Raw genomic sequence first — 23571 nt, 5'->3', positions numbered from 1 at the left:
GTAGGATGACTTGGGAAGAAGGGGTTTGGTGGGAGAGGGTGATGGTAAGACAGGATTAAGATAGCAAAGAACAGTATATGCATATGAATGAGATTGTGAAAGAATAAACAAAGGGCTGTAGAGGTGGCTCAGTGATTAAGAACATGCACTGCTCTTGCAGAGGAACCAAGTTGTATTCCCAGTCCCCAAGTCAGGTGACCTCCAAGTGGCCTCCTCTCTCTATGTATATACAGTAAACAATAAAAGTAAAAAATAGTTTAAAATAACATTTTTTTAAAAAGAATTATGCTACATTTGAAAGGTACAAAATGTGTACTCCTCATCTTTCCTTTTAGATTAGATGTTCTGCATTCCAACTTTGACACCTGAACTTGTGGGGTTCTCAAAGCCAGGGAAAGGTCGTGCATAGGATCCAGAGTGTAACTCATAGAGAAAGGTGACACTTCCCAGAGCTCACTGACACCCCAGGTGCCTCCCTAAGTATTCAGTGTCAAGGCTCTGCCCTTTCTCACTGGTACCTATTGTTTAATTACTCTGTTCTTCTCTTTCAAAGATTAGTGAGAAAACTAGGCAGTGATTACCAGCCCCATACTTAAGGCTTGCTGGGAATTTTTGTTCAATTCAAAGTGGATTAACACATTAAATTAGTACAATGTCATACAGTCAAGGACGTTGTTTTTGAAGATGTGTTCTTAGTGAGCAGCCCAGTAAATGGAAGTCAGATGAGCCAGCACTGACTCAACCACTTAACCTTCTTGGCACTGTTTGCCACCTAATCAGCCACCAAACATGTACATGTGTATGTGTGCATGTGTGTGTGTGTTTATGTGTGTGTTTGTATATGAGTGAGTGTGCGTATGTGTGTGCATAAGTGTATTTGTATGTGGGTATGTGTGTGTGTATATGTGTGTTTGAATGTGTCTATGTATATGTGAATGTGTGTACGTATGTGTGCATGCTGTATGTGCACACACAATCCTGAGTGTGAGTGCAGATGCACACTTGCCAGGCCACACACTAGTGGTCGGAGGATAACTCCTGCTGTTGTTCCTCATCTCCTAACTTGTTTGATACGGGTTGTTTGCTGCCCGGTGCATAGGCTAGCTGCCCCACAGGGGTCTGTGGGGTCTCCTGTCTCCATCTCCCACCTCTCCACAGGAGTGCTGAGATCACTGACGTGCACTACTTATTTTGCCTAGCTTGTAGGTAGGCTTAGGAGACTCAAAGGCAGGTCCTCCTACTGGCACAGCGAACATTTTAGCCACTGAGCCATCTCCCCCCACCACATATTGTTTGACACACTAAATAAAGTAAAGATAGAAAGAGAGCTTAGTCTAGTGTCACATGATGGCAACCTTGGCTGAGGCAGAAGGATCATGAGTTTGAGATCAGTCTAGGCCAGTGGTTCTCAACCTTCCTAATGCTGTGGCCCTTTAATACAGTGATGACCCCAACCATAAGATTATTTCATTGTTACTATAATTTTGTTACTGTTATGAATTGCAATATAAATATCTAATATGCAACCCCTATGGGGTCATGAACCACAGGTTGAGAACCACTGGTCTAGGCTATGTAATGAGATCCCATCTCAGAAACACAAATAAATAAGTGGATAAAGGGAAGCAAATACTGTAATGTAACTTATGAAAATCACAAAATGAATAACATTTCAATGAATTTTTATCATATTCATATAAGCATATGTATGCATATATGTAAATACACTTGCATGTGCAAGTATGTGCATATGTATGTGTGATGTGTCTACATGCTATATAGTAACTATGTAATTTATTCTCTGAACTATACACAGTTGAGAGAGAATTTTAAAAGACATATTTTTATGTGTATGTGTGTTTGCCTATATGTGTGTCTGTGCACCACATGTGTGGCTGGTGCTCATTGAGGCCAGAACAGAGCATTGGATCCCTGGAACTAGTGTTACAGGTGGCTGTGGATTGTCAGTCTGGTTGCTGGGAACTGAATCTGGGTCCTCCACAAGAGCAGCAAACTTCGAGTCATCTTCTCAGCCCCAAGGCGGGGGGAGGGGGCTACTGATAATTACATTAAAGTATCAGCATTAACAGAGACATGTGGGCTACTCTATAAAAATGTACCTCCCATTTAAATAAAGCACCAGAACCAAGATATGTAGATTCTAATCTCCCTTTTATGTAATGTATCTTTTAATGTATTAAATCAGAGGATAATGATTAATATTAAAGAAATGTTCAAGAAGTTCAGGAGAGAAAAACAGTAACACAATCATGTGGCTTCTCTTTAGAAGGAGTGAAGGCTGTCTCTAAGTCATAATGCGGCATGAGCGGTGCAATGAGCAGCATGGATCCTTTTATCTTCGCTTATGAATCAGGAACAAAACACAAAATCCATCAGAATCAACCCGTTGGCTTTTCTAATGCACAAAGCATAGCATTTCCAAGTGCCTTGTTTGGGGCTGGTATTGTTCCTTGCAGCTCTCATCCCAGCACTCAGGAGACTGAAATACATGGACCAGGGTGAATTCAAGGCCAGCCTGGGCCACACAGTGAATTTCAGAGTAGCCAAGAAAATAGTGAAATCATGTCTCAAGAAAACTGATTTTAAAAAATCATATTTTTATTCTTCAAAGTTCTTTATATTCATTTATTATTCATCTGTTCCCAAGGCCAACATTTCAAAATACATCTGCTCAGACTTCATGATACTTTTAAAAAAAATAAGAAGTAAATTAAAACATCACAGATCATTTGCTAGATGTGAAAAAGTAAATCTGGTTCATGCAGATAATGAGTATTATTTAATGCTGCATTTGCAAGTAGAATAAAAGAGAATGTACAACATGTTAATTGAAAATATTATGTTTTCTTTAAAGATTAATTATTCCTCTCACACAAAACTTTACAAAGGGACTAGATTAGGAATGGCTTGTGAAGTGAAAGTCTGACCTTGACCCAGTTCTCTGGCAAGCTAAGTGACAAGAAGCATTGCAGAAGCTGGAGATGGCTCCTTGGCCAGCACAGCTGCTGGAAAAGCTGAGGAGAGGGTGTTAGAAGTGATGAGAGGGATCCCATTGAATTAGACACCAGGGACATATTTAAGACGTCTGATCTGCTTGCATCTGGAGTCTGCTCATCATCTTTGAGATCTGAGAGGCTCTTTCCTCTCTCTCTCTCTCTCTCTCTCTCTCTCTCTCTCTCTCTCTCTCTCTCTCTCTCTCTCTCTCTCTCTCTCTCTGTGTGTGTGTGTGTGTGTGTGTGTGTGATTTAATGTGTGAATGTGGGCATACCACGGCATGTGTGCATGTGTGGAGATCAGGTGATGACCTCATATGTCAGTCTTGGTCTTTCATCTTAGGGTCTCTTTTTGGTTTTGTTTGCTTGTTTGTTTTCCGCTGACTATGCCAGACTAGCTACCCATGAATTTGTGAGAAGTCTCCACTGCCAGCATTTCACCCATTGAATAATCCAGCTGGCCTCTCTACGAAGGCTCTAAGTGAGGTAACTTCACCTTTCCCAGAACACTTCACTGTGGAAAAGCAGAACTATAGGATGGGCAAGCTCTGGTTAGGAAACAAAAGACAGAAAACTGGATTGGTCTCATCTCGTCTCGTCTATGCTGGCAAGAAGTCTCCAGTTCTCTGGGTCTTTGCTGATACTGGTGACCTGACCCTGTTTGGAAGTTGATTGTTATGACACTGCAGCCCAGAAATCGGGTCCATACCGGCACTTGGTGCCTGGGCTGCACAAGTCTGTCTAAATGACTCCCACTGGCTGGCTGCTCCCAGCTAGAACCAGTTTGTTCTTTCTGGTCTCCAATGACCTAAATGCTTAGCCAGTGTTCACCACCCAAGCTGCTTTGGCTCCTAGAGATTAACAAGTTCTTTATAATTCATAAACAAAGCAACACATCTATTGAATTCGTCACAGCCCCTTCCTTCTGTTGGCACTGCTCTGTGTCCCATGGAGTTTTTGTGGGCTGAAACCTGGATGCTGGAAACTAGAAGGAACACTTACAGGATTTTTGCTGGTTGGTTTGTTTTTGGAAGATGAGGTCCCCCACTGGATACTCCCGATACCCAGTTTGATTCTCACTAAAAGTGTAATTATGGAGTGAGTAAAAGCACCTCCACCAACTCATTTGATAAGGCCCATCACTGTGGCGTAAATGCCATGTGTTGAGGAAATTACTTTACTCTGCATTCTACCCTGAGTTTTACGAAAGCCCCAGGAAGTGGAGGTTGGGGAATCATTTGCTTTCTGGTTTATGGAAAAACAAAAAACAAACAAACAAACTTGGGAATTAGGAAGCAGTGGGCAGAAGTGCTGGCATGCAACTTCTGTCCAATTATGGAGTCTGTGACTTTTTCCAATGGTAAACACGTTATCTTGGACGACAGAGTCAACATGCTGCATGCAAGGGTTCTTTCATACAGTCTCACCTTGCTGGTGGTTGATCAGGGCTGGAAGTGCAATCTGGTGGTAGAGCATGTTTAGCACATGACTCTGGGGTCTAGCCCGAGCACCAGTAAATAAGTAAACAAGGAACAAATTTTGGCTAAATGTATTATAAGCTTAAGACTAAGTTACAGAACATCTTCTTAGCCAGAGATACAGAAATGAAAGAATGGGTGGAGGCTGGCAGAAATAGAGACCATGATCCATTCTTTCTTTACCTCGCCCACTGCTAACATTTGCTCAGCCCTCTGCTTCTGCGGCAAGTGAAAGAAAATGTCAAATTTAACAAAACAAGTGGCGCAACTTGAGTTGAGTCATAATATATTTTTTCTCTTTCCCCTAGGATATTTAGACAGTGACATTACTTAATAATGCTCCCTATGTTTTTGTCAGTTCCCTACCAATGTTGCCATTTCCAGAGGGAGAGGCAAGCTCTAGGGCAAGAAGTCAAACATTCTACCCTAATACCTAATGACACATAAATGTGAGAGTTAACATTTATTTAATTGCTGAAGCGGTCATGCTAAGTACAGTCTGACATATTATTGGATGGATTTTGAGAAAGGGAAAGGTCTATAAAACCAAGAAATAGTGTACAGAGAGATAGCTCAGAGGTGAAGAGCACTTGTTATAGTGCAGAACCCAGGTTCAATTCCCAGCACCCATATGGGGGCTCAAAACTGTCCACACATCCAGTTCCAGGGGATCCAACTTCCAGCCTCTATGGGCATCGGGCATGCATGTGATACACAGACAGACAGACAAGCAAAATACCCATACACATAAGATGAATTAATCTTTAATTTTTTGAAACAAAGAAAGCAAATACGGTATGCTATTAGAAGTGTGGCCCAACTCACTTTTAATACCTTCATTTGTACAGACCGGCCAGTAGCTTGGGAAACACTTCCCCATGTGGCATTTCTGTGCTTTCTGAAGGGAACAAGTGTGGTGGTTACCCCATTTGCCAATACCTCCTTCTTCCCTAACCTCACGGAGTGCCTCTCTCAGTTTACTTTGCCATGTGGCTTCTAGGTAAATCATGCTAGTTTAAGGCATGCCCTGACAGAGGGCAGAGGGCAGAGGAACAGTGAAAGGCAGCAGAGCTTCTTGCAGTGGATGCTGCTCATTCTCACAGGCAGCCCTTCCTCCAGCTCTCACTTTGTTCTAGCCTTTCAGTTGCCTGGCAGGGTCCTGAGGTGAGAGAAATAAGTCACTGTTAGTAGAGTCCTCTGCTCAACTCTTCATGACCTTAGCATTCTAATCTGCATCATTTTTATTTCCTGTAAAATGAGAAAAATGACCATGCCTACTTCATAAACTGTGTAAGCCAGTGAGGGCGGTAAGGCACATGAACACATATCAACCGGGATACAGAAAGGAGAATGCTTAATTTCCCCATAGAGTATATCCAAGTGTGGCTTCTGCTCACCTACAATATGATCACCTCAGATTTTCTGATGGCAAATAGCTTCCACAATTCAGGTTCCCAACCAGGGAATGATGCTTCCCACAGTGGGTAGTTTTCCCACCTTAATTAATGCAATAAAACCAATACCCAACAGTCATGCCCAGAGGACCATCTCCCAGGTGATTCTTGATTCTGTCAAGTTGACAATTAACAATAAACCATCATGTTAAATGAAGAACCAAGGCCAGGCAGGGAGGGAAGGATATAGTTCTTTGTTAAGAAGGCTAACATATCCCTGGGAAGAAGGAATATTTCTCCAAGGAAGTGAAAAAATGGTTCAAGACCATGCACAGTGGGAACACAGAAAGGAAAGCAAGGCAGTGATATATGTTGACCACTGACCATCATTCACCATTGGCCCTGCCTCACAATAGGGCTGAAGTCTACCCGGATCTCCTCAACACAAAGACTGGGCCTATTTTACAAATAAGTGAAAGGAAATTAGAGAGAACTGAGCTGTTCTGTTTGTTTGGGTTTTTTGTTTTGTTTTGTTTTGTTTTCAGAAAAGTAATACATAGTAGGAATTCAAGGCAGAAGTGTGTATTGGAACTTAACTGTTTTCTCAGTCCAGATAACTACTAACTATATACTACATGAAGGTTCAGTGAATATCAAAATCAGATCTTTTTGCTTCTTTCTCTCTTTTTAAGGCACATGAATGTTCATAGATGTAGATGTATATAGAGGCCAGAGAACAACCTGGGTGTCATGAACACCATCAAACACCTTTGAGGCAGGATCTCTCATTGGTGTGGAACCCAACAATCACTTTGGCTGGGCAGTGAGCCCCAGACATCCTTCTGTATACATTGCCCCAGCATGGGGATTACAAATGCAGGCCACCATGCCCGACATTTTTAATGTAGGTTTGGGGTCTCAAACTTGGGTCCTTGCATTTGTGGGGCAAGCATTTTTGAACTATCTTCCCCAGCCCTCAAAATGAGATCTTAAGATCAACATCAACTTCTGAAAAAACAAATTTCAGGCTGTACCATAACCTGACTGTAGTAGAATCACTAAGGTCCAGCACTTTGTAGTTTGCCCTTCAATAGGCATTTGAGGTTCTGCAGAAACAGGCCAACCTGCAGACCACTGGCCCAAGGGAAGCAATGTTCTAGCCAGGAGAGGCAGAAGCAAACTGGGGAGCCTGGCTCAAGTAGTAAATGAAGAACTGCTTTGAGAAGTCAGTCTCAAGCCTCTGGATGGATGGGCCCAGCACAGTAAACCTCACCTGAATACCTTTGGGTGTGGCCTCATGGCCCATCAGGGAGGGGCTGGCTTCTGCCGCCCGCCCCCATGTTTGTATTGCTGCACTAGGCTGATGTAGCAAGAATCTGGACCGAGAGGCTGCCTCTATTATCCTCAAGATTGATAGATCTGCCTGTGCTTTGTGGAGAAAGTACTCTGCCATCTAAAAGAAAACTTCAGGCAATGAGCTTGCAGCCATCTTTAGAAGCTCCAGTTGGAAGCTTATAAATCACTTTTAACCATGATGGAAGGCTGGTGTTAGCCTTAAATGCCTTGGGGTGACAGCAAGAGTTAACAAGTGACTGATCAGAACAGTTTCTCTCCCTACCCTGGAGCAGGCCATTACAAAGGGAGGCTGCTCAGAATGCAGTAGAGAGGTCCTGCGGGGGTGTGCTTGTTGCCGGTGCTTGCATGCTACAATGCATGAATGGAGGTCAGAGGACAACATTCATCAGATGGTTCGCGCCTTCCACTATGGGCTCTAGGGACCGAACTCAAGTCATCAAGCTAATATGGCAAGTGTATTTACCCTCTGATCCATCTCACCAGCCCAAGACAAACTAATTTGTATATGTGTGGGCAAGTCTGTGGGTTTCTGATGATTGCCTTGATCTAGATAAAAACTCGACACTTGTAAACAACAGTCCCTCATCGGAAGGATGAAAGATCTCCGTTACTGCTGTTCTATCAATGATGGTTATGAGTTAGGTGGTTATACAGAAGAATAAAAGTTGTCTCCTGACTATTGTTTGAGTGTATGACATCATCTGGTGTCCAGAAGCATTTGCTTTGGGGTCCTGTCTATTGGGATATGGATGTAATTACAAAATCATGAGGAATCGGAAGTCATGTTCCCATCTGTAACTGTAATGACAACTTTAAAAATGTTTAGCCTTGGCTTGGGGAAAGAGCTCAGGAGGTAAAGTGCTTGCCGTACCTGAGTTAAACCTTCCAGAACCTATGGGGAAAAAATTATCTCCCTGAACCGTGACAAAAAAAATGAGAAGAAACCAGATTCTAGTTAGCATGGGGTATTTTGCATATATGTACTCAAAGAAAATGTCTGTACCATAACTGAAAACATATTCCCAGTTCTTTCTATAGTTTCTGTTTGAAAATTAACTGGACTATCAAACTTCATAGCAATTTCAGAATGTCCCATCAAGTCAAAAGCCCTGTCAATTGATTTTGAATGAAGAGTTCATCTGAAAATGGACCTTCTCGTTGATCTGTGCTCAATATTTGGGAAGTTATCTCAGTTTCATAAGAATCAAAGAACACTAATCATATCCCCAAACTAGACAAAAGCATCCTTTCCATCATATTCTTGCAAGGGCTTGTCTTGGGTGCTTTGGGTTGGCTTCCCAGAATTATCATGCAGCACTGTTTTGTGCTCCTTGTGAGTTTTTGAGTTGTCTAGTGTCTTCACCCAACCTGGCAGAGAAGAAAGACCCAGGAAAGCTCCCTGCATGATTGAATGAGATCCATGATAGTAACAGGATGAGACTGAGAGTTCAGATCATTCAGACAGAAAAATGAAGGTTCTCTGTTGCCCGCCCCCAACCTTCTTGGTTGTATACAGCCCTTGGTGTGTAGTGTGTGTAATCACAGAGAGCCCATAGAAGAGTGTGATCTATTCTACTCTCTCCTTGATTTTTAACCATTTCCCATGTATCCCCTTTTCAAAATAAAAAGACCCTTACCTTTATCCCATGTTTCAAAAGCATGGAAAATAAGCCTTCGAAGTCCAAACAAGCCCTCGTGTCTAGCTCTGCCTGGCCCTCTGCCCTGTACTTGACCTCACTGCGATTCTTCTCATAGGAACAGTTGTCTTCTACTGCCTTTGTTTCCATCCAGGTCACTAGATTTGCTGAACTCAGGCTTGACACTTCTCTTTCATGGTAGCTCTGCAGCTCTCTTCATTTCCCTGTTCTCTGTCCTCACACCCTCTTCCCGCTCTGCTTTCTGGATTCCAGTCTTTTCTGGTTCTCTAGCTTTTCTACCTATCCTCACACTTCTATTGAGTTTTCATCTCCACAACTCAATGCTTGAGTATGACCACGACTTATAGGTCCATTTCAATCACCGTTTTGGGTGGCAGTGACTCATAAATGTAGTATCTCCAAGAGCAGTCGTGTCCTAGTGACTTACGAATCTATGTCGGATGACAAATGGCTTTGGAGCCTTTTGCTCATTTGTTTACTGATAACTAATATGCACTGGTCCTTCTTGTGCCTCCAACTAAGGGGCTGCCAAGCCTTATGTACCCTAGGGCTGGGGTTCCTTCTCTGTGCTTTCTGCCCCTGAATGGCAGGCTACAACAGCTGGCATTCTACGTATTTTGGATGTGCTCTTTATCTCGACCACCACTACCCTGGTTCAGCTTGTGTCTTCATTGTTTCTCTTGGGCTGTTGTTGTTGTCCCCAGACTCCCAGCTTTCACCTCTGCATCTTTGATGAATTCGGGGGTATCTTTACAAAACTGCGCATCATTCCACCACTCCATTTGTATCTACATGACCACTTTGCAGCTGATCAGATCTTTCAGCACTAAACCTCATTTTATAGGATAGTATTTAAGGCCCTACAGTTTGAGCCTGATTCCACTTCTGTCATCTTCTACTATCCCTGCCCCCATCTGACTACCTTTGAACTTACTTCTCACATCTCTGGCCTTTGCATATGTGGATCCTGATTCTTCCCATCTCATACCATTAACATTATCTCCTCATCTTCCTATTGGAAGCTTTTTAAGTTGTGGATCATGTCATCACGTAAGTGACTATGATGGTGGATTATGAAAACAATGAGCAGCAATAAAAGGATGAGTGCATGAGGACAAAGGTGAACTCAACATCAACTATGCAGTGAATCCAAGAGTTTCCTGAGCGTGCTCACCCATGTTGCCTCACACAACTTCACTGCAGCCTTGCTTGTCAATGGATGACATTTATACTTCACACTGTGAACACCATCACCCCATCCAACACCAATCACACTGCTACACTTTGGCTCCAATTCTAGACCATGGCATGTTATGAGTGGCAGTGTTTTGCCTATATATACAATATTTTCAGCTTTTTTTAGAAATATGATGCTTTAATTATAGAAAACAAAGACTTTGAATATTTTTTGTTGTCATTCCTCAGGTTACAGGTATGGCATTAGAATATCTTTCAATTGTTTTCATAAACAAACACTCCATATCATCAATATGCAAGTTTTCTCTCATCTGTAATCCACATTAAAGTTGTTTATATAATGAATAATTTTAAAGAATTATATTTATGGTTTGTTATCAATAGATGTTTGGTGTACTGACTTTATATACCTGTAGGTTCTGAGTCAAGTCTGGAAAAAAATTCAGATGAAAAGGACATTCCAGGGGAACAGTTTTAAGCCTCCATGTATCAGGGCTTGCCAACAAATCACCTGGAAGCCTTCCATTCACTGCCTTCCATCCCCACACCCTGCTTGAAGTAAAAATGCCTGAAAGAGCAGTTTCTTCCCCCATGCTCTCCAGAGCCTAACACATGCTCCCACTTGTCTTCCTTTCCCACTTGCTCTGTCTGATTAGTGCCTTCTCCAGCCTGCACAGAAGCCCTGGGATGGCTGTTATGGTCACTCAGATGTTAAATGGCAAAGAACAAAGAACACATTTGAGGAAGGAAGATAAAAAGAACAGAAATTAAAGTGAAGGGCAGATGAGATTGCTTGACACTCACTATTCGCTTAGGGGTGAGCCAGAGGTATCTCCTGTCAGCTTAAAGAGCCACTGCTAAAACACCAGGGACCGTACAGCTGAAGAGACACATGAGCTCAAAAAGTGCTCACTCCATAAGCATGGGGACCCAAGTTCAAGCTTCCAGAACCCAGATCAGAAAGCCAGATGTCTTAGCATAGGCTTGGTATCACAGTCCTGGGGAGAGAGAAATGGGTAGATCCCCGGAGCTCAGTGGCCAGCCAGAGTGACCTTATTGAGGAATTCAGGTCTTTGAAAAATCCTATCTCAATATAAGGTGGATGGCTCCTGAGGAACTATTCTTGAAGTTGTCCTCTATCCACCACACACATGTTCACACACATAAGGTGTGCAGTGCACATGCACCCCCCACCCACGAATGCAGACATATATATGCATATATGCTCAAGAAATAATCATTTTTTAAATAATCGGAAACTGTGCCAACTGGTTTCTAAGGCCTTTGTAGTTTAAAACCAGCAACTATGAGAATATTTGCACCACAGAAATTGGCAAGTGAGGTCCACAGGGATTTCCCTTTCTTGACACACAGACGCTTCCCAGCTGGGAGTGAGGATTTAGTTCAGTGGCAAAGCACTTGCCTAGCAAGCTCAAGGCCAGGTGTTCAGTCAATCACCAGCACATGAGAGAGAGCGGGGGCAGGGTGGGGGGAGAGCTTCCTAAAGACCACTGGTAATTGGGATTAAAACGACGCCGGTTAGTCCTTTTCCATGTTCCTCAAGCATACAACAATGACGGATCTTACAGATGATTGTTCCTGATCAGACACTCCCTGAGTGTGTCTCTGTGTCCCCTCCCCGATTAGTGCCATCTCTACCTTAGCTCATATCATAATTGTCTCTACCCTTGCTCATTGCTGGGGCTGCCCAGCAAAACTAAACCAATGTTATTGCTAAATCTAAGTTCAGCATTTGGGACCAAGTCCTCTTAGTCTGGAAATGAACAAGGTGGTCTGTTTGATTGCTTGCAAATAACAACGTACAAAGATTCCTTATATCAAAAGGGCATTTTTTTGCATATGTACTTCCACACACATGATGTCCCTGTGTGTGTATGTATCTGTGTTCATGTGTGTGTATATGTGTTCGTGTGTGTGTGTGTGTGTGTGTGTGTGTGTGTGTGTGTGTGTGTGTAGACTGGACATTGATGGCAAGTGTCATTTTTGGTTGTTTTCCCCTTTATCTGCTGAGGCAGGGTCCCTCACAGAGACTGTAGCTTCTGTCGACTTTGCTAGCCAGCTTGCCTAGAGAATTCCCTGCCTCCAAATCCTAAATGCTGGGATCGCAGGTGGGCTGCCCATGCCCTCCCAGATTATATATGGGTTCTGGGGATCTGAACTCTGATTCTCACACTTGCACAGAAAAAGCTTTATCAAATGAGCCATCTTCTTAGGCCCAAAGGGTACTTTTGAGACATTATCTGCTGCCTATGAAGAAGTCTCTCAGTTGTAGTCATAGATAGCTATCTACAGATTGAATCTGCAACTGCAGTACTTATCTTGAGGTGGCTGGCCAGGCTTGGTTACACTCTTACACCCTGTAGCCGTGCAGAAGGTTGCTAACGCTGACTTCATGGCTTGCAGCCTCCTGGTGAAATAGATTAAACCTGTGGAAATAGGCACCAAGAGCCCGTCACCATAGCCTCCTCCATCTCCCTCTTGGCCCTGCTCCCAGCTTGTTTGTGGGAAATGCTCCTTCTGTCTGGCTCAGTGCCCTGCTACCCACCAGGTGAGTTTGCAGCATCATAAAATTAACGGGGCCAGGTGAGGTACAGGAATGCCACGTTGTCCTCTGAGCCCCTACCCTCATTAAGAAAGTAAAATGTTGGTGAGCCTTGCAGGCAGCCTTCCTCCCTCCAGATTGTTGGAGATCTTCGGCTGTCAGCACAGCACTCTGGGCCAGGAAAGTTCAGAGAATTACTTCAATAATATGACAGCCTCTTCCATTTAAAATGGGATTCAGCTCTGCTTCCCTCAGAGCCTTCATTGAAATTCTGCACATGATCCACTCCTCTAGTCATTTAACAATGTCTCTCATGTTTGCCCTGATTTAAAAAAAAAAAGGAAAGAAAGAAAGAAAAGAAAAGAGAGAAAGGAACCCAGCTTTGTATTTGTGATAACGCGGATCAGGGTAGTGTAATTGCAGTGAGGAGGCCCCCAGGCTGGCAGTAATAGGACGGCTCCTCTGATGTGAGCTGCCATCAGACAATGACCTGTGCATGGTTGTTCTCAGGGGACAGTAAAGAGGCTTTTAAGAATTACTCACTGTGAAGGATGAAAGCTAATGAGGAAAGGAGCAAGTGAGGAGAGAAGCAACTCTTCAGGAAGTCTGGCTCCACTTAGACCTGTCATGGCTCCCTTCAAAGTCATTAGGACGGGTGGGTCTGCGCAGGAGTGTGCTGAGCATCGCACATTCCCATGCAGGCTCCTCCCAGGCCAAGGCCCCCACTTCCTGAGGAATTAAAGCCACTAAATAATAAATATCAAGGGAAAAGAAGGGGATGGATGCAGAGATTATCAATAAGTAAGGTGAAAGAGGGCATTTCCATCAAAGAAGAACCCGCTCCTAATGGGCTTCCACAACAAAAAAGAAAAAGGCAGTCTTGTATACTCTGCTTCTGGTCTTAAAGGCCAGGCACGGGCTTTGAATCATGTGCACTACCAGCCTGGCATGGAGCAAAATGTCTTAGAGAAACTCAAACCTTGCTTTTCACTTGGACTAGCTTGCTAGACTGGGGATCGACCATCTGGAGCTTGTGTTGGAGTTGTACAGAGCCATCAAAAACAGTGAAATCAGATGCATGGGGGAAGCTCAGGACTGCTGACCTCCTTGCAGGATGTAGGTGGAGATGTCTGTCATTGAAGTGCCAAAGGCTGCTCTCTGAGGCCTAAGGTGGTAGTCCACTTCAGGAACCCACAGCGATGCTGCAATATAAAGCTACATACCTGCACTCCTCCTCCACAGCCCCCTGCAACAACAAAGGCTGTGGTTCCTGAATCTGGCAAGGGCTTCATGTCCTAGAGACGTAGCCACTGCAGTGAAAGGAAACTAAGGAACACACAGTATCTGCACAGTGAGAACACATAACAACGGCACCTGCTCCAAACACAGAGCTCTTCAAGTGGCCTGGGATAAGGAGACTTTTGTTTTTTTTCCAGCCCTTCCTGTAAGCTCTTAGATTGCTTTCCAGATGAATATACTATGAATATATTATGAATATTATATAGTCCACTATGGTATACTATGAATACTGCCTCCATCTCCAATAGCCAAGTGCTCTTCGCAGGGTCAGCCAGTTGTCCAGGAGAGTTCTGACTGAGTTGATATCACATAGAACTGAGCTATCTGGGATAGTCTTAACTATCCACTTGACACAACCTAAAATCGCCTAAGAAGAGGGCCTTAACTGAGGATTGCCTAGATCAGTTCGGCCTGTGGGGAGCCTGTGAGAGATCATCTTGATTGTTACCTGAGGTAGGTAGACCCATCCTAAATATGGGCAGTATCCTTTCATGGGCTGTTAAGAATGCAAAAGCTAGTTAAGCATAAGCAGCAAGCAAGCAGGCAGCATGGGCGCATTCACTTCTCTTTGCTCTGACTGTGAGTGTTATGTGACTAGTTGCTGAGTTTCTGCCTCAGTTTCCCCTCAGTGGTGGCTCTATAAACTCCTTTCCTTGAGTTGCTTTTGGTCAGGGTAAGGGTGCAAGAGAGTGAGACTGAAGATGGCCCTGCCTACTCTTCCAAGATTTTCAGACAGTAAGCCATTTATTTGAACAGCCACCAACCTCATTCTACACCCTGAGGGTCCACCCACTGTCCCACCATTTGCACAACTATCCTTCAGGGCAGTCACAAGGGGTAAGAGTTGGCTTCCATGAGGCAATCATGTTTCAGCTTTGATTTTCTGTCTTTCATAGGAAGAGAATCTTGTTAAAAAAAACTGTGGGCCATATTTCTTCACCTCTTCATCTAACCATTTTAACTATTGAGAAAACAATTAATGTACTAAATGGTCATTGAATACCTGCCACATTAGAGAGATTATATTAGTTACAAGAGAAGGGGAAGCCCGTGTAATAAATAGCATTTCCATCGAGAGAGAGAAAGCAAGAGGCTACAGGGTGAGAAGCGTGACATAAATTCTAGTTGTCTCTCCTAGTAGCTTTGACTCTTTAATGATTCACTGCATCCTTTAAAGTTATCATTTTCCATAAAAGGCATACTTACTACTTCTCTGCATTCTGCAGCATCATGCAAAAGCACTTAATTTACACTGAGTCTGAGCCAGGGTGATCAACATGTAAGACTGGCTTATCACGGATGATTTCTAAGCACAGGAAAACTTAGAAGAGTCTATCACAACCAAGAACCATCAGATAATGGTAACTTACAAAAGGAGGGGCCAGTTCTGGATCAGCAATCAGTCTTCATGTTCCTAACCAGCTTTGCCATAATCAGGAACTGCCATGATCCTAACTTATACCTTAGACAAAAGAGCAGAGTTTAAATTCAGAAGCAAGCTATTCCAGAGGTAATTACTTGGGAATGCAGGGATATATGTACCTTGGATCCTCTGGATAACTGTGTAGTATATGTGCATGAGTATGTGTTTGTGTGGGTATAGGTGTATGTTTGTGTACATGTAGAGGCCTAAGGTCAACATTGCCAGTCTTTTTCAATTGATCTCTACTCTATTCATTGAGGCAGAGCCTCTCAGTTGAACCCAGAGCTCATTGATATGGCTAGTCTCAGTAGCCAGCTTGCTCCAGGGATCCCCTGTCTCTACCTTCCCAATGCTGAAGTTATAGGCAGAATACTGCCTACCCAGCATTTGTGTGGATTCTGGGGATCAGAACCCTGGTCCTCACACTTGCATGGCAAACACTCTACTCACTGAGCTATCACTCCAGATAGGAAAAATCATTATATTACACAGACTGTTAACTAATAGTGGAAAAAGACATCTACCACATTAAGAATGCTTCACTGATAGCTTAACATGTAAATCACACTGCTCGGTTAGATTAAGATAGCCAGAACTAACTTTGTGAGAAATCCATTCTCTTGCCACTCTCCTGGTTTTCAATTTCCACAGCCAACAGCAGCAGGTTTACCCTAAATCCCCAAATGATGGCTACTGTTACCATCTCACTCTTTCCCAAAGTGTTATCTGGAGCAGATCCTTTAAGTTAGAGTTAAAATAGCAGTTGCAACAATGTAGCACGTAGATCCTTTACATTCTGAGTTTTCATTGTATTGCATCAGGACAAACTTTTGTTGTTGTTTGTCTATTAACCAAGTCCCTCAAACTACCCACAGCATTCAACCTTTCATGTACTTTAAGCCCAACTTTCTCAGATTTACAAGGACCAGACATTGTACATTCTGTAAAGTCTCCACTTAGTAGAGTTGGTTCTTTAGTGGCCAGGAGGCATCCATCCACCCTTAACCTTTTCACTTTCAGAAAAATAAATGGCACACGTGACTTGAAAATTGAATCAATCTTGACTGAGTATGAAATAATAAAAACAGCTAATGTCTTCATCATTTCCTGAGCAAGCCCATCAGGCAGCAGGGTGTTGCTTTTTTCTATTTTGTAAGATGTATTATAGCTGACTAATCCTCAATAAATATGAAAGAGTGATCATTTCACAGCTACCAATTGACAAACTGGAACACATTTTTCATTTGAGCAGGCAAGATAAGCAGGCTGCCAGGGGCTCTGCCATCTCTGCCTCAGACAAAGGCTGTCCCAGGCAGAAGCTGCTGGTTCATTCTTGGGTCACCACTATGTTATTTTTAGTTCTCTGCATCTGCACGGGAGCTCAGCTCACATTCCCAGCAGCCTCCTGTCTTAGGGACCCCTCTGTAGCCCACCTTCCCTGGCATAATTTAAAGAAATGGGTACCTCCAATTAAACCATTCCAGATGTAAATTTCTTGCCTGGAGAGCGAATTGAGAAACGAATGGGATTCATGAATATAAATTGAGCCTCCCTTACACTTCAGTTTTCATCTTGAAATTGAAGACTATTCGCCCCCTCCCCACATAAATCCTTATTTGCCTTAAGTGTGTTTACTGTGGGACCCCGGTGCAGAGCTGGTAGCATATTGCTCTGCATAACCAATGCTAACTCTCACAAATCATCCTGGGATGAGGCCTGGGGAGGGAGAGGCTGTATGAAGCTGCACCTGTGCACCCAAAAAGGATGTATTGCGCTGCAGCAGGCTGTGCCCTACATGGAGATGAGGCAACTCATCTCCATATAGGGCACATGCTTTGCCTGGCCTTAAATATTGCCTTTATTTTTCTACAAAGGAATTCCATCTCTCTGTCTCTCTGTCTCTGTCTCTGTATCTCTCTGTGTCTCTCTCTCTGTCTGTCTCTCTCTCTGTCAACATTTTTATACTCCTATTCTTTCCCCTTCACCTTAGTTTGGTTTAGATATTGTGCTGGTACATGAATTTCTTCTCAGCCATATCACTTTGTTAACACAATGACTCCTCGGAAGGATGAGCGTTCCATCAGCAAACATGCAAATGAGCTTCAGACATCAGGCCACCTTCTCCCTCATTCTCCTCACCTCTTCTTTGCCTCTCCTTTCCTCTTCATTTTTTTATATGATTTGTCTAGAGCAGCAGTTCTCAACCTTCTCAATGCTGCGACCCTTTAATACAGTTCCTCATGTTGTGGTGACCCCCAACCAGAAAATTATTTTCATTGCTACTTCATAACTGTAAATTTGCTACTGTTGTGAATCGTAATGTAAATGTCTGTATTTTCCAATGGTTTTAGGCTACCCTTATGAAAGAGTTGTTCAATACCCAGAAGGGGTCATGACCCACAGGTTGAGAACCACTGATCTAGCAGCTACATGAAGTCAGTAAAAGATCCATTGAGATCCCAAATATTAAAAGATTGCCCTCAGGTTTCAGGCATAAATACTCCTCTCTATAATACTCCCAGTGGTGTGACCTTGACAGTGAGTTCACATTGCCTGCTGCTCTCTGTTACAAAAGCAAATGGTAAGAGAGAATCCAGCTCAGAATTGTAACTCTCCCACAATCATATCAAGTTATTTTCTTATGTGCATAACAGTGCGTGCTACAAAGAACTCAGATGAAATGGTGAAATAGTCTCAGATTTTCTCTTCAGCATATACGTTTCTTTTGGGTATATGGATTCTCTCTCTCTCTCTCTCTCTCTCTCTCTCTCTCTCTCTCTCTCTCTTTCTCTGTGTGTGTGTGTGCATGTGTGTGTGTGTGTGTGTGTGCATGTGTGTGTGTGTGTGTGTGTGCATGTGTGTGTGTATGTGTGTGCATGTGTGTGTGTATATGTGCATGTGTGTGTGTGTAGAGAACAGAAAACAACTTTGGGTGTGATTCTTCAGGTGTTACCACTTTTCTTTTTAATTTAGGGTCCCTCACTGGCCTGGAAATCACCCCTTAGACTAGGCTGGAAAGGCAGCAACACCCAGGCTCTTCCTTTCTCTGCCTCCCTAACACCGAGATTACAAGCATGTGTCATCATAGCCAGATTCGTATGTTTTAAACAATAGTTCTATGGACAGAACTCAGGTCCTCATGTTTACAAGGCAAGCGCTTTGCTAAGTCACCCACCTCCCCTGCCATCTTTGTGATGGAAGTTTCATGGTGGTTGGATGTATGGATTAGAATGGAGGGTGCAGACGCTAACAACCAACAGAAACCATTTAAAAGAAAATGTATTCAAGCACCTCTACATCCAAGACCTTTTGAGAAGTAGTGTTAACAATGGCAAGGCCTTTGTGGTATTTCTTAACCCAAGTCAGGTGGGTTTGCCTTTAAACTACACACACTATAGCTGTGAGCCCTTCAAGATGCTAACTCAGCTTATGTGGGACTCTGAGGCTTACATGGGACTCTGAGGCTTACATGGGACTCTGAGCACTTTAAGGAAAGCTTTGAGCATGCATTGTGGTGAGGACAGAGCAGAAAGGCAGCCATTGCTTTTAATTATATTGGTGATATGCGGTGTCCTTACAAGAATTTAAAATAACCTAATAAATTAAAAACCTTTGTAATAATGAACAGGCTGTGCAGTGGGAATAAAAACTGAAAGTACGTACAAGACAGGTTAAAAGGTAACTTTAGAATAGACACTGATTCAACCTCTAATTGTAGCCATTGGCCAGACCTCCAAACTTAACCTATCCCCAGACTTGCTATCTGCTGCCTTCCATACTAGCAACTTGCTCCAAATTGACTTGGAGAACACAACTCAGTGACTCTCTGTGACCACGTTTCCAGGGTATTTCTGATATCAATGAAGATGCATATTTATCCAGCCAAGTGTTTTCTTCTGTGAAGGGCTATCACTTTCTTTTGCTCACTATGAAGTCACAGCTTTCACAACTACTCAATACGTGATGTTTATTAACAATGTATATACATCCTGTGTTATTGTTGCATTTTTAGACTCAGGTTGTACAACTTGTCTCAGTGTCTGTGGCAAGATTCTCTTCTCCTCAATTTCTCAGAGCAGTATATTATATAAGCTCTGGACACACCTTGTTTTACAGCAGGGGCTGAAGTGTTTATTTACTACTGTATCATCTTATCTAAGTCGTAACTTTCTTTGACATTTATAAGAACAGTTATCAATATATTTTTACAATGCATTTTAAACTACTTATTTTGAGGATAAAAATAAAAGAATCAAATCTGCTCTATCACTTCAGAAAAAGAAAGAAAAGGAGGCCAACCAACAAATGAATAAAAATGTGTAAATTTAAAAATTACTGTATTCTATACTATTTAATATATGTTCATGACTATTTATTGAGTATTTTACTGGAATGTTCTCTTAGGAGCTAATTGTTGAACAGAATAAAAATGCTTTTCTCCTGCTGACACATTTTCCCCAGTGGATGTTCAATTACTCAGCATAGGGAGTCATCTTGTTCACTAGGACATGGCCAAGCAGAATCCATACTATGTAAATAAACTGTTTTGTGGTCCCTGCATACATAAAGCTAGTTCAGGAGAGTGGGAAAATAAGTGAAGCAGTCATTTAAACTAAAACATCTGTAATCATCTGAAATTATTGGGACCACTAAGGAAACCAAACATGAAAGCTATAATTTATGATGTCAAGAGAGGCCTCTGTGTAGTAAAGAATTAATCATAGTCACATATGCTCATTGGATGAGTCTGTGTGACAGTAGAAATACCAACTTTTCTTTAGTCCATTCTGTGTAACAATAGAAATGTCAGATTTTTTTTAGCATCCTATGCAGCGATTGAAATGTCAGAGGATTTTCATTGGACCATTCTTTGTAACAATAGAAATATCAGAAGATTTTATTAGACTGTTTTACGTAGCAATGGAAATGTCAGTAGACCTTTTGAAACCATAATATTGCCCATACTTCAATATTTCTTTTAGAAAACTTTTCATTCTTAGGAAGCAAACACCTGGAGAGCATATTCACAGCATGGAGACTGAGATGTCTGAGACTCACTTTGAAACAAGTGCTCACACCCAAAGCATTGCCACAGTTTCTCTCTGTTACAACTTCTTACATTCCATTCAGAAGGGTCTTTTTTTTTCCTTTCCTTTACAGGCTACCAGCCAGTCTTGTCTGGTCAGCAGGGTTTCCAAGGCCTGATGGGAGTACAGCAGTCACCTCACAGCCAGGGTGTGTTGAGCAGCCAGCAAGGAGCCCCAGTGCAGGGCGTTATGGTCTCCTACCCAACCATGTCTTCTTACCAGGTTTGTGCCAGCATCAGGGAAAGCCCGGCCACAAACTCACACTTTTCCAAGTAAACACTATAGAAAGTTCCCTGTGTTAGGTGGTTAGTAGGGCCATGGATGCTTGACCCATTAGTTGACTTTGAATTGAGAAACAGAAGGAGAAAATAGTGTGCAGGTGCTGTTCCAAATGTCTGGGCTTTTAAATGCTATGCTGAATTTACTTCCATATAAACTTCCTATTCATAGAAGAAAATTCTTTAATATTCTACACAAGAAGACCCTTTGAGCACTCTATTGAAATGGTACTTGGTAGCAAACCAAATATATTTTGTATTCACTCAAGTAAACTTTATTCTACCATAATTTCAAGTTACCATGGATTTTTAAATGGCATCTCAGATGCATCTCAGAAGCCCAATAATGCAGGCACAGTTCAATTCTCCAGATCAGAGCAACTTTAGTCTTTAACACATATCATATATGCGTTCATAGTTTGTAACCTGAAGCCTTCTAGAAAAAGAAATGAGGAGTGAGTAAAATGATTCAGTCATTCAATTTAGCTGTACTGGGTGCTTCTAGCTTTAAAGAAACTGTACTCAACCCATCTACCTGGACAAAACCCTCTCCTTACTAAAGTAGGCTCCAAGCTACTTCTCATGAAACCAGAAAGGGGCATGGTTTTCCATGCTGAGAGAAAGCTAGAGGGGCATCCAGATGCTGTCCTGGGGCAAAGGAAGAAGACAGAAGAGGGGAGGAGAGGAGGAAGGGAAGGAGACTCTCAGAGTCCATGAACCTAAATATCTGCTGCATCCTGGGATCTCTCTCTGCCATACTTCCAGTGGGTCTTTGGTTTGTTGACAGAGATGAACTTATCCAAATGATATCCATGCATGTGTAACCTATGGCCCAGAGGCTACCTGCATCCTGGGATACCTGTAAATGTAGCACAATGATTCATAAGCCATGACGCCATGCAACAATATCAGAAGTTGTACAGTCAGGCAGAGCAAATGACTTTCTCCAAGTGAAATAGCTGATAAATGATAAGTATAGAATTAGGGACCTGTTATGTCCAACTCCAACACTTGAGTGATATTTATGATATCATACACTTCATTGAAGACATCAAAGAAGCTTTTTCACATACACTTTTGCTTGTGTCTTGCACAGGTGCCAATGACCCAAGGTTCTCAAGCAGTGCCCCAGCAGACATACCAACCGCCAATCATGCTGCCCAATCAGGCAGGCCAAGGGTCACTCCCAGCCACCGGAATGCCTGTGTACTGTAACGTCACGCCACCAAGCCCTCAGAACAACCTAAGGCTGATGGGTCCACACTGCCCTTCCAGCACGGTCCCTGTCATGTCTGCTAGCTGCAGGACAAACTGTGCAAGCATGAGCAATGCGAGTTGGCAGGTCAAGTTCTGAGAACTCAGGCTGCCTGCGGTCCACTTCATCAGATGTTAACTCATGGCCTTCACAGGAAGAGGAGGCTAGGGCGACTGGCCAAGGACTTCTGTATTCACTCAACACTCAAATGATTGCTGCTGGTGTTCTGTACAAACTAATCAAAGACTAATACACACATTAGCTGGTTAATGGTGCATATTTCTGTCATGTCTGCTAGGTACGCCTTTCTAGCTTAGCTAGTGACATGAGTTCATCAAGGTAAGATTTTCTCCTACCACTGAATACCACTGTGTAGATTACAATATCCCTGATTCGGATTAGTTTTGTACTTTGTGTTGAGTTTGTGATGCTAAAGTATTTAAAAATATATAAACTAAATCACACTGTACCAAAGCTGTAATGGAAAAGAAAAGAGCTAAGGAATGGAAGGAATAATTTATATACACTATAGAGTTTTCTTTTTTAAATGGATATATATGGTATGTAGTGTTTAATCAAAATAAAAGCTTATTTGACCTTGTGGAGGAAGGTCATGTTTTTACCACCAGTTTGTTTCAGTCTCTCTTTCAATATGCTATTTACTTGTTTGTTGAATATTTTTATTAGCAGATGTCAATTATACAGACTGAGCTTCATGGTAACATTTTCATACTCGTAGAGAATGCATTTTGGTCACATTTAACCTCAGTGATTCCTCACACTCTCATACGCTCTCTCTTCTAAATCAGCTCCACTACTTCCATGGCACTTTTTGCTTGTTTGTTTTTAATGGATCAATGGGTTTCATCAGAGCTTCGTACAGAAGCAAAGATAGGGGACTGTTTACAGGAGCTTGCATGATTAATCATCTGGGGGGAAAGTCATCCTCCCATCAACCATTAACTTCCTACAAATCCTGGGGGGGCAGGGTTTCATAAGCCTCACTCTCCTGTGATAGTTTGTTGACAGGCCCCATTTTGTACAGGTAATCATAGCTTCTGTGACATCAATTGTGCCCCACTTTCATGCCTGGAAAATAGTGTTCAGGACACTCCAGCTCTTCCTCCAGCTCTTACATTCTTGCATCCCTTCCTCTGTGGTGGTCGCTGTGCTTTGAGAGGAATGATACAGAAGTTTCATTTACACCTGAACATTCAATATCAGCTTGTGTCTTATTAGTGTCACTATTGTCCTTTGTGGGCATCATCTCATGAACGCTGAATGCAAAAAGTGCCTCCCAGGCATGTACAGCTGAATGATGTCTCTCTAAGAGATGCTATCGGCAAACACTTTACCAACAACAGCCCCTCACCTTGAGATTATTATAAGGGTTCTGAACATAAGATGATATTAGTGCCATTACTTTTAATTATAGGAATATTGGAGGTGTATAGATATACTGTACCTACTAGGAAATTCTAAATGCTAGTAAGAATGCCTACTCTATACCTAGTCTTGTTCTGTCTTTACTGGAGTTCGACCATGTACCTAGAAGATCAATGTGTTTAT

General features: G+C 42.5%; 1 protein-coding gene across 14 annotated transcripts in view; it reads left to right on the top strand.

The window, feature by feature from the left end:
• The window catches only part of Arpp21 (cAMP regulated phosphoprotein 21), a 169574-nt gene extending 146944 nt beyond the window's left edge, over positions 1-22630 (top strand). For all 14 annotated transcript variants that reach the window (XM_052722469.1, XM_052722488.1, XM_052722451.1 and 11 more), the window contains 2 exons: positions 20543-20691; positions 21844-22630. In XM_052722469.1, coding sequence (XP_052578429.1) covers positions 20543-20691; positions 21844-22101 — 407 coding nt within the window. In that variant the 3' untranslated portion in view covers positions 22102-22630. The remainder of the gene's footprint in view (positions 1-20542; positions 20692-21843) is intronic.
• The last annotated feature ends 941 nt before the right edge of the window (positions 22631-23571 follow it).

The sequence above is a fragment of the Peromyscus californicus genome, unplaced genomic scaffold (genome assembly GCF_007827085.1).
Source record: "Peromyscus californicus insignis strain IS unplaced genomic scaffold, ASM782708v3 Scaffold_11__1_contigs__length_118956290, whole genome shotgun sequence".
NCBI lineage: Eukaryota > Metazoa > Chordata > Mammalia > Rodentia > Cricetidae > Peromyscus > Peromyscus californicus.
This window is presented reverse-complemented; position numbering and strand designations above follow the sequence as displayed.